The sequence below is a fragment of the Prionailurus bengalensis genome, chromosome D4 (genome assembly GCF_016509475.1).
Source record: "Prionailurus bengalensis isolate Pbe53 chromosome D4, Fcat_Pben_1.1_paternal_pri, whole genome shotgun sequence".
Classification (NCBI taxonomy): domain Eukaryota; kingdom Metazoa; phylum Chordata; class Mammalia; order Carnivora; family Felidae; genus Prionailurus; species Prionailurus bengalensis.
In genome coordinates this window covers 57,490,745-57,500,727 of record NC_057359.1, presented here as the reverse complement: position 1 = coordinate 57,500,727, position 9,983 = coordinate 57,490,745, and the positions used below count along the sequence as shown (strand labels likewise).

Here is a 9,983-nt window from a genome sequence, read left to right as displayed (position 1 = left end):
TCTCTGTCCCAAAAATAAATAAACGTTGAAAAAAAAATTAAAAAAAAAAAAAAAAAGAGGTAATGCCTGGAACAGCAGAGGCCCAAGGACCCCATTTGAATGTCCCAACCAGCTTCTAGTACATGAATCAGTACTTGTGCACCCACTACCCTGTTAAATAGTTTTACTCTCTCGTCTGTATACCTTCTGTGGTTCAAGACTCAGCTCAAAGGCCACCTCCTCCACTCTATACCACAGGAAGAGATTTCTGGTGCCTCTGAACCACCCCGGTTCTTTGCGTGCCCTTGCTAATTACCTTGCCCACCATCCAATTTATATTATGGTGATTTATTACATTTTATCTGGTCTAATAGCCTTGAGTTCCATAAGGGCAGGGTCCAGTATTTGATTAAATCTTTTATTCACTAACCATTATTGAACATTTTTCTCTCTGCAGATCAGCTTGCCAGGACTTGAGAAAAACCAAATTGACTAAGACGCCTTCCCTGCCCTCAGGGAGCTCATTGTCAATGACTTGTGTTTGTCAAACCACAACTGTTCCAAGAGCATGACATTGCATTTTTATAGCACCCCAAATTATCTGCCCTGTCAGACTGTCATACTGTACACCAAAACTTGCACAGCTGAACAACTGCTGTCTTCCAAGGAGGTGGTCAGCCTAGCAATCTAGGTTGCTATTTCTGGAGCCAAATTGAGAGCCATCTACAGAAATCTGATCCAGTGTGTAATGTGGAAGGTCAGCTCATTGTCTGGGTTAGCTATGATGTCAGCACCTTGGTTAGACACTGACACATGGAAGGTACATGTTAGTATCTGAATTGGATGGACCTAAACAAGATAGAATGTGGTAATGACTTATCTAGTTGAAGTGGAGAAGGTCATGGGAAGCACAGAGGACAGAAGCACCATGTTAACTGGAGTCTCGAGTCTGTATGTGTGATCTTTCTCTCACATCCATTCCAGCTTTACTTCATTTTCCCTCTTTCCAAATGTTCTTCATATTTCCATTGTTTTCCTTTCTAGGTCTCTGTCAGGATCCCCTGGTACACTGCTCTGCAGTGCTCTATATAATTACACACATCTCCCTACCATCTCAGTTGCTTTTGGCCAGTTGCTTTTGGCCAGCCTAGATCTGCATCTATGTGCGGGTCTCTCTCTGTTTTGGTGTTTTATTTTTTTGTTTTTTAAAATGTTAATTTATTTTTGAGAGAGCATAAGCGGGGGAGGGGCAGAGAGAGGTGGACAGAAGATCTGAAGTGGGCTCTGTGCTGACAGGCTGACAGCAGCAAGCCCCATGTGAGGCTTGAACTCACCAACTGCAAGATCATGACCTGAGCTGAAGTAGGACACTCAACTGGCTGAGCCACCCAGGTTCCCCTCAGCTTTTAAATTTAATTAAATTTTGAATTTAATTCCCCATGGTGCTATCTTTCTTAAGCTCTTTGTTTCTGTGTGTGACTGTGTCTCTGGTGTGGGTGGGGAATGTAGACTCTGACCCTGGATCGTGTCTTTGCAGCTGGGAGTCTGCCAAATCCTAAAACAGGTTTGAGCTCCCAGAGTCTTGTTTCCTGAGCATGTCCAGGTTGGGATATGGCATACTCAGGACCAACTGGCTGGGGCACCACCTGCCTGATTCATGACCTCTCTGTGGTGTTTAAGGCCAAAGTGTTTGGTCATTAGGGTCTGTGTCTTCAGACATTGAGGGCCACGTTTCTGCTCATCCTATGGTTGCAGAAGAGACTCATGGTGATACTAATTACAATGGGATTATCTGTCCCCTTCTACTCTTGAACTCTTAGTGTGGACTGTCCCACATTCACTGGAGACAGTGTAAACAGTCCTCTACCTATATGGTATCACCAGTTTCCTTGCAACTGGAGTCCAAGGCAGTCTGACCCAAACTTTCTCTTTCCGCCATCCAACCCTTCAAGTTGTTTTCCCCTGATTTAAGTCCAGCATACCTCTTTGGAATTCTTAGAATGTCAGAGAGCTAGAGGGGACCTCAGAACCCTGACAGTACCCTGGTTCTTGGTTTGGAGTCCAAATTCCTAGGAGTCCACAGTGGTAGGAATGGGGTCTGAAGGTTTCTTAACATTTTGGTCTTTAACAGCATTTCTTTCTCTAATTAAAAAGTAATGCATGTATGCTCAAGCAGAAAACTTGGGAAAAGGAGAAAAACAAGGGAATTTTAAAAGACCCCTATATTTGAATTATTCACCCTTTTAACCTCAGTGATCCAGTGCCTGGCACAGATTAGGTGCTTAAAAAAATATTTGTGGAGTGCATTAACTTTGATCCGATCACTTAGAGATAACAACCACAATTACCTCAATTGTTTATCCTTCCAGTCAGTCACATATATGCTATACATAAATGGGATCATATTGTACAAGCAGCTTTGTAGCATGCTTTGTTTGGTCGTGGCAATACACTATATGTTTTTCCATATTGACAGGTTTTTTTAACATCATTTTAAAAAGTTTATTTATTTATTTATTTGGGGGGGGGGTGGGCAGAGAGAAGAGAGAAAGAATCCCAAGAAGGCTCTGCCCAATGTGGGTCAGTATAGAGCCCAATGTGGGGCTCCATCTCATGAACTGTGAGATCACGACCTGAGCCAAAGTCAAGAGTTGGATGCTTAACCGACTAAGCCACCCAGGTGCCCCAAAGCTCCCACCATTTTTAATGCTTTCATATTATTCCTTAAATAGCTGTACCATAATTTTCCTAGCCAATTCCCTACCACTGGATATTTAGATAGTTTCTAGTTTTCTGTTGTTATGAACAACACTGTACCACCCATCCTGGTATACATATTTTTGTCCACATATCTGTTTCTTTAGGATGCATTCCTAAAAATGGAATTGCTAGGTCATAAGAGTAAGCACATTTTAAGACTTCTCATACACACAAGACGGCACTGCCAATTTACCCTCCAGGGCTACTGCCTGGTCTTTTTTGAAAGACCTAAGTAAGGAAAATCTGGTCCATTTTATCTTTGACTAGGTAGCACCGACTAATCAACCACAAGCTTTAGCCTTTAGCCCGAATTACAGCAATTCGACCACCACGTTGGTTATTGACATTTGCTGACCAGGAGCTAATTGGTTGTCAGGTTTTGGATCTGTATGAAAGGAGAAAACAAGTTAGTAACTTAAAACCTACCAACTTTTGTCCGAGGGGGGCAAAATATTCAATCCTTGTGACCCATGAGGTTTCCTAGTAGTGAAAAGCACTGGGGACGACTGTGCCCTAGTGTCTGGCACAGGCCCAGGGCAATATGTACCATAACTATTGTCCCCTACCTTATTTACTGATGGGACACTGAGGCCCTGCCGGTGTCCTACCTCAAGGTCCAGACTGCTGCCTCAACTTCGCATAACTCAGAGGAGGGCCACCTACCTGCCCCACCCGACGCTGCCCGAGCCGGCTTCGCGCGCCTACAGCGCCGCCCTGGCGGTAGGGCGAGGCCGTAATGGCAGAGACTGGATGCGGTTCGGTGGCCCCCGCTGGTGCTCTGTCCTGTGCGGAGCCTCCCGACGCCAGGGGGCGCATTCTTCTCCTCGGCCCTGCCCCAGGAGCCGTTGGAATTTGAATCACCGGCGGGCTGAGGCCGGAAGCATTGACCCCCTAGCCAGGCATGGAGAGCCCGGGAGCCAGTGCTCGGTGCCCCGTGCAAGAGCAGCGTGCCCGTTGGGAGCGGAAACGCGCCTGCACTGCCCGGGAGCTGCTGGAGACCGAACGGCGCTACCAGGAACAGCTGGGGCTGGTGGCCACGGTGCGGGCTGCGCACACCCTCCCGTTTGCGGCGGGGACCCCAGGGTATGGGAGGGTCTCCGCGAGGTCCCTGACCCCGAGTATAGTGGGCCTTGGACTGTCTCTCCTGCATAAAGGGAGCTCAGGCATTCTGCCGTTTCTAGCTGCGGCTTGGCGTTAGCTTCGTCTGCCTACAGAGTATATACCGGTATTCTCCTCCTGCAGTACTTCGTGGGGATTCTGAGAGCCAAGGGCACCCTGCGACCAGCGGAGCGCCAGGCCCTGTTTGGGCCCTGGGAGCTCATTTACGGCGCCAGCCAGTGAGTAGAAGGGGCGTGGGGAAAGAGAAGAGGGAGAACCCTGGCCTCTGGCAGTGCACGAAGCTTGGAGGGTGACCCGAATTCAGATACGGACTCTGCCAATTAACTCACCTGTGGTCTTGGCCCAGTGCCGTAACCTGCCCCGATTTCCCTCTGCAAAATGGGGTAATACCACTACCTCCGGGGCAAGGTTATGCGAATTAAATGAGGTGGTGCTTGCGTAGTTGTTGGACTGCTCTTTTACTGTCCTCACCCACGCAGAGAGCTGCTTCCCTACCTCGAAGGAGGGCACTGGGGACAGGGGCTGGAAGGCTTCTGCCCCCACCTGGAGCTCTACACCCAATTTGCTGCCAATGCAGAGAGGTCCCAGACCACCCTGCAGGTAACCTGAAGATGATCTCAAGTCCTTTCCCTCATCCCCTCTTGCCCCATACATTGCCTCTTCCTCTGGAGATACAAACTTCATTCATACTGTTACTACATTTATAGGGCCCTCTGGGTGCCCTGGTCTGTACTAAGTTCCCTGTAGGGGTTCTCTCAGGAGCACACAGCTTACAGAGGGCTGGGCACACAGATGGGTACAATATAAGGGGTGGCTTCTCCCCCTGCTGCCAACCCTTTCTTCATCACTCCAGGAACAACTAAAGAAAAATAAACGTTTCCGGAGGTTTGTGCGACTTCAGGAAGGCCGCCCTGAGTTTGGAAGCCTGCATCTTCAGGACCTGCTCCCTCTGCCTCTGCAGAGGCTGCAGCAGTGAGTAAATTCACCTTGACTCAGCCAACTTCTCTGAGTCTGTATGACTGCCGCTCTCAGCTTTGTGGGGTCTTATGGCTTCTGTCCCACTGCCTCTCTCTCTTCTGGGACAAACTGCTCCTAAGAACCTCACAAGAATACATGTGAACCCACTGGAGTACCTGGGGTCTGCAGCCTCAGGCCCTTAGCTGGGAATGTGGAACTCTACATTGAAGTGAGGGGCCTGTAATAGAGCTAGTGACACGGTATCTGGAAGTTTGTTGAGATGAGAGGTTGGTCTAGCTTAGAATTTCTGTCCCTGGGGATGTTAAGAGCATATAGTGAGGTTGTCTGTAGCATCCTCCTTGGGTTGATTAACTTCATCATGGGATGTAGACTCCCAAATTATGCTCAGTCTGCTCCTGACTCTTTGGTGTGGGATGGAAGAGGGCCATGGGGTATGAGCCTGAGTCCCAGATGAAAGGGTGGGGCAGGGGGACACAATAATCTGAAGTAGATCTTTCAGCCTTGAACTGAAGTGTGTGTAGGGGGTGATATGTAGGTCAGGCAGAGGGAATTTTGCCCGCTCTGCTTCCCCTCATGGACTTCCACCTGTCTAACTCCAGGTATGAAAATCTTGTCATGGCTTTGGCTGAAAACACAGGTCCCAACAGCCCTGACCACCAACAGCTCACACGTATGTTCTTGCTCCTCTGAAACACAGGCAGGAGGCTGCCTCTCCTGTATCCCTTTCTGGTTCTGACCTCCAACAATATCTGGTATGCTCCTATCTTCCACTGACATGTACACAATGTCCCTGTTGCCCTGCCTGCTCTTCAAGTGGTTAGACCCTAACCCCAGTCCCCTCCAGAATAGCCTTTCACCACCATCAGTCACCCACAGTCAAAGCTGTACTGGGAGTAGGGCTGGGGATGTTATTGCAGGGGCTGCCCGGCTGATCAGTGAGACTGCTCAGAGAGTCCACAGCATTGGTCAGAGACAGAAGAATGACCAGCACCTCCGGCGTGTTCAGGCTTTGCTCAGTGGCCGCCAGGCAAAGGGGCTTACCTCAGGTAGTCTGCACACTACTCCCCTTCTTCCCCCACTCCTCAATCCTCGAACTGCCCTTTTCTGACCCACCTTTTTCTGTATTGCCAGCACATACACCCTATTTCCTCAGCCTCCCCTTCCCTCTGTTCCCATGGATCGTGGTCCTAGAGCAGCACCAGAGTAACAGCTCTCCCACCCCTCAGGTCGCTGGTTCCTACGTCAGGGCTGGCTACTGGTAGTGCCTCCCCGTGGGGAGCCTCGGCCCCGAATGTTCTTCCTCTTCTCGGATGTGCTCCTCATGGCCAAACCTCGACCCCCACTGCATCTGCTGCAGAGTGGCACCTTTGCCTGCCGTGCCCTCTACCCCATGGCCCAGTGTCAACTCCACAGGGTCTTTGGCCACTCAGGAGGCCCTTGTGGTGGACTGCTCAGCGTAAGTTATAGCCGGGAGCCCCAGGTAAGGTAGGAGAGGCTCAAAATAGACCTCAAACACCTGTGTACCTAATTTATCTCCTGGGCCTGGGCCCCCTTCAGAGGAACTAAGCCACCTATATTGAGATAATAGGAGTTTGGGGTTCATAGTTAGTTCTCATCTCAGCCTGAAATTACGTCCATGGAAACAGCAAGGCCTTCACCTTTAGCCTGGACCTTTCTGAACTGTGCACTAAGAGGTGATTTCTCCCCAGCTGTCCTTTCCCTGTGAGAAGCTACTGCTTATGTCCACAGACCAGGAAGAGCTGTTGCGCTGGCACCACAGTCTGACTTTGGCCATCAGGTAAGTTGTGTCTTCCCTCAGGAAGACCCACGAGGTAGAAATGAGCAGTTCTAATCCTATCTCAGGTCCTCCATCTGCTGGGCCGCCCGCACCCCCAATGCCATGAGGGATTTTGTCTTAATAGAGTGCTCATGCCAGTGCCTGAACTGACCATCTTCTCTCCACAGCAGCCAGAAGAGCTAGAGGAATCTTACAAATTCCAGAACCCAGGATACTTGAGGGATAGATCAGAGTCAGGAGTACAAAGAAATCTTCAGTACTAACCAAAACACAGAACCCTTCATGGTTTGAGAAGGGTCATTTTGTGTTTGTTTGGGACCAACCAGCCTCTAAGAATAAGGAAACAAAGTCCGACCCAATTGAACCTCTGCTGAACCACCCCCTCCAATACAGATGAGGGGCTTTGGGACTGATAAGCCCGGTGCTGTGTTTATAGCTGGTCGTTCATCAAGACTACAGCTTTGTAAACGTGGATGTTTTTATGTTGTATGCGTTTCTATAATTTATTTTCCCATTGGATTTTAGTAAAGTGGTTTGTTTTTGTTTTTGTTTTCCTTTTTGGAAAGGCCTCTCTATCTCAGCTCTGGGATTTGAGAAAGAGGGTTTTCTGTGCCAGGAAGGCTGGCATGATGGTGGTGGCCTCAGGAATACAAGGAAAAGAACTAGAGCTCCCTCTGTCTATCAGCTCTCACACTGGAAGGTGGCCTCGTTTTGTCCTAATAAGGGAAGCTTTTCAAGAAGGCCCAGTTGTTCTTGGGCACCTAGTATGGGTGTGTGTATGGCCAGCTGGAATGGAAAAAGCACACAGGAATATCCAGTCACAAGAACAGACTTTGTTTTACTAAACCTTCAGCTGTCGTTCCTCCTCCCAGGCGGGGATTGGGGCCGCGGCCCTTCCCACAGCCTTGCTGCATCTTCTCCTTAGCCCCTGCTCCACTTCCCAGGGAGGAGCTAGGTTCCTTGTCTCTGTGCTCCAGTTCAAGGGCTCCTCCCAGGCCTGACTGTCACCAGCCTCCTCCTCCTCTATACATAAGTCCTCAGGAAAGGGTATGCTGGCCTCTGTGAGGGGAAAGATCGGGAATATTCCTGTCTCAGAAACGGTCGCTACCTCCACCAGACTCTCACCTCCCAACCTTTTACCTGGTTCTGGAACCTCCACACCCTTGTTTGGCTTGCTCTCTTGTAGCAGCTGGTGGATGGTCTGAAGCTTCATGTTCAGAAGCTCCTGCTGGGCTCCAGCCAGGGTAGTCACACTGCAGAAATATCCACTCAGAGGCTACCCAGTACGTGTCCCCACCTCTTCCACCTATCACAAGTTCCTCTGGCCACAGGCTCATTGCTCTTCTTACCGCTCAAAAAGGGGGTCCAGCTGGGCCATCAGATTGTTCAGGTGTTGCTCTGTCTGGGCCAGCTGTTGTGTCAACTGGGCCAACTGTTGCTCTGGGGGTAAGGGAGAAAGGAGAGCAATGGTTATTTATGCCTTCTGCTGTCCCCTGATCCCCCACCAAACACAGACTTGTGCAAAACCCACCTGACTGCAGTGATTCTTTCTTGCCTGCCTCCTCTTGGAGAAGAGCATTCTCATCTTTCCCCTGCTGTAGAAGAAGGAGAGGGCTATACTGCAGCAACAAGGTTCTCCATCACCTCAGTCTCCAAAGCCAGCGAGACGTGGATAATTTGTAGAGAAAGCTATGGGGTCTTTACTTCAGAGAATCACAATCACATCCAGTCAAGCTCCTCACCTGTGACCTGAAGCAGGTCAGTATGCCCCCCCTCCACAGTCACGGAGTCTAAAGAAACACCTCCGGGAATGAGCAGCTGTCTCCAATTTGATAAAGCTCTGGTTGTTAGTTTATATACAAAACCAAAAATTGTCCTTCATGTCTCTTCTTTCCATGGTGCCTTCCAAAATCCTGTCTTTTCAACATCATAGCCACTCAGGAATTGGAAGACCATCTTCCTTGCCCACCGCCTTTCCCCATTGTCTTCTCTGGGTTAATAATGCCAACTTTATTCAAATGAATTGGTGCTCATTTGACATGGTTTTCTCTGGTTGCTCTACTGAGCACATAATACTCTTAAGTAGCACCTTGAAGAGAATAAAATTCTCCAGGAGTGTTGTGAGCAGAAGATACAGTGCAATACCTTGTTGCTAGCTTTGATTTGGGAAGTGGTAAGTTGTTACATCACACAACTGAACTTTATTATTCAACTAATGAACTCCTAACTTAAGTTTCCTCCAGACAGTACGTGGGTCCAAAAATAGAATATATTATCATTTCTAGTTCAATGTCATCAGTGAATCCGATCCCTCATCCTAGCCTGTCCATGATTCTATTTGGAATCATGATTAGCTATCCTTTTTAATTTCGTATCCTCTCCAAATTGGTTCAGCCCCCTATTTCCCAATGCAAATAAGTAATAGGGCTGGGGTTGAACCCTGGGAGGTACTACTTTCCATTTCAACTATTTCAATACACCAAAATGTTCTGTCAGTTCACATTTCAGGGCCTCCTTTCTAAGGTGAACATGAAACTGCTTGGTACCTTGAGCGCTGGCTACAGCAATCCACACCTTGTGTCAAGACTGGAATCCTACCAGGAGCCACTTTTGTAGTATGGACATTTAGCTGTTGGGCTCAAATCCCAGCCCTACTAGTTACTACTTGCTCGGTAAGTTTGAGCAAGTGACTTAATCTCTTCATTATATTGTCGGGAGGATTAAATGTGGTGGTCGTTATTTACAATTTACCAAATGCCCTTTACATCCGCTACCTCGATGGGTGCTTAAAATAACCCCATAATGTTGGGAAGCCAAGGAACTCTACTATATTCGTTTACAGACAGAAAGATGTGTCTTGTTCATGGTACCATAGCGCCCTCATGGGAAATTCAGGCCCGGGATATCCCCACCCCTGGTCGTCCCGCACCTGCAAACACTTGTACAGCACAAAAGCCACGACAGCTGCGGTGTACAGCGCCCCCAGAGGCAGAGCCCCGGCCCGGGCCCGCTCGCGCTGGTCCTTGGGCGGCGGCCGTCGCCGGGGTTCCGCGGCCTCAGGGCCGACCTGGAAGGGGTCTCCTGCGGAGGAGGGCAGAGGCGGGTCAGTAGGGCTGGGGCCTGGGACCCGTGGGCAGTCCTAGCCTCCCTCCAGTAGCCCTCGCTGATACCTGGGTGTGCCCGGAGGTCGGGGCTGGAGCGGTCTCCGAGGACCCCGGGCAGTGCAGACACAAGTAGCAACCCCAGCACACCCACACATGAAACCGAGTCCGCCATTGCAGACCACAGAATGACGGCCCCGAGCCGCGCCAGCGTTGTCCGGGAGCACCAGCGCGCATGCGTACACGGA

At 49.5% G+C, this 9,983-nt stretch overlaps 2 protein-coding genes across 4 annotated transcripts; one reads left to right on the top strand and one right to left on the bottom strand.

Annotated features, from left to right (window-relative positions):
- Nucleotides 1-3,119: 3,119 nt before the first annotated feature.
- ARHGEF39 (Rho guanine nucleotide exchange factor 39) lies at nucleotides 3,120-7,179 on the top strand. Of its 2 annotated transcripts, XM_043566407.1 has the most exons (9): nucleotides 3,546-3,778; nucleotides 3,982-4,076; nucleotides 4,338-4,458; nucleotides 4,712-4,830; nucleotides 5,436-5,506; nucleotides 5,754-5,882; nucleotides 6,063-6,292; nucleotides 6,546-6,634; nucleotides 6,802-7,179. In XM_043566407.1, exons 1-9 carry the CDS (start codon nucleotides 3,641-3,643, stop codon nucleotides 6,815-6,817), a joined length of 1,008 nt encoding a protein of 335 aa, XP_043422342.1. In that variant the 5' UTR covers nucleotides 3,546-3,640; the 3' UTR covers nucleotides 6,818-7,179. The 2 variants fall into 2 exon arrangements, with proteins under 2 accessions (XP_043422341.1, XP_043422342.1); XM_043566406.1 differs by lacking the exon at nucleotides 4,338-4,458 and having other exon boundaries at nucleotides 3,120-3,778.
- Nucleotides 7,180-7,447: 268 nt separating this feature from the next.
- Nucleotides 7,448-9,975, bottom strand: CCDC107 (coiled-coil domain containing 107). 2 transcript variants are annotated; one of them, XM_043566414.1, is made up of 6 exons: nucleotides 9,805-9,975; nucleotides 9,564-9,715; nucleotides 8,166-8,226; nucleotides 7,984-8,074; nucleotides 7,775-7,887; nucleotides 7,448-7,693 (listed from the first exon to the last, which is right to left on the bottom strand). In XM_043566414.1, exons 1-6 carry the CDS (start codon nucleotides 9,908-9,910, stop codon nucleotides 7,476-7,478), a joined length of 741 nt encoding a protein of 246 aa, XP_043422349.1. In that variant the 5' UTR covers nucleotides 9,911-9,975; the 3' UTR covers nucleotides 7,448-7,475. The 2 variants fall into 2 exon arrangements, with proteins under 2 accessions (XP_043422349.1, XP_043422348.1); XM_043566413.1 differs by having other exon boundaries at nucleotides 8,166-8,229; nucleotides 9,805-9,974.
- Nucleotides 9,976-9,983: the final 8 nt, after the last annotated feature.

What these genes read in the sequence shown, in the direction of transcription:
- ARHGEF39 (XM_043566406.1), top strand. Translation starts at nt 3,490, where the DNA reads ATGCGGTTCGGTGGCCCCCGCTGGTGCTCTGTCCTGTGCGGAGCCTCC. An exon ending in CCTCTGCAGAGGCTGCAGCA is followed by an intron (nt 4,831 to 5,435) that starts GTGAGTAAATTC and finishes GTCTAACTCCAG; the next exon opens with GTATGAAAATCTTGTCATGG. An exon ending in GGCAAAGGGGCTTACCTCAG is followed by an intron (nt 5,883 to 6,062) that starts GTAGTCTGCACA and finishes CCCACCCCTCAG; the next exon opens with GTCGCTGGTTCCTACGTCAG.
- CCDC107 (XM_043566413.1), bottom strand. Translation starts at nt 9,910, where the DNA reads ATGGCGGACTCGGTTTCATGTGTGGGTGTGCTGGGGTTGCTACTTGTG. An exon ending in GAAAGAATCACTGCAGTCAG is followed by an intron (nt 8,075 to 8,165) that starts GTGGGTTTTGCA and finishes CCTTACCCCCAG; the next exon opens with AGCAACAGTTGGCCCAGTTG. An exon ending in CTGGACCCCCTTTTTGAGCG is followed by an intron (nt 7,888 to 7,983) that starts GTAAGAAGAGCA and finishes ATATTTCTGCAG; the next exon opens with TGTGACTACCCTGGCTGGAG.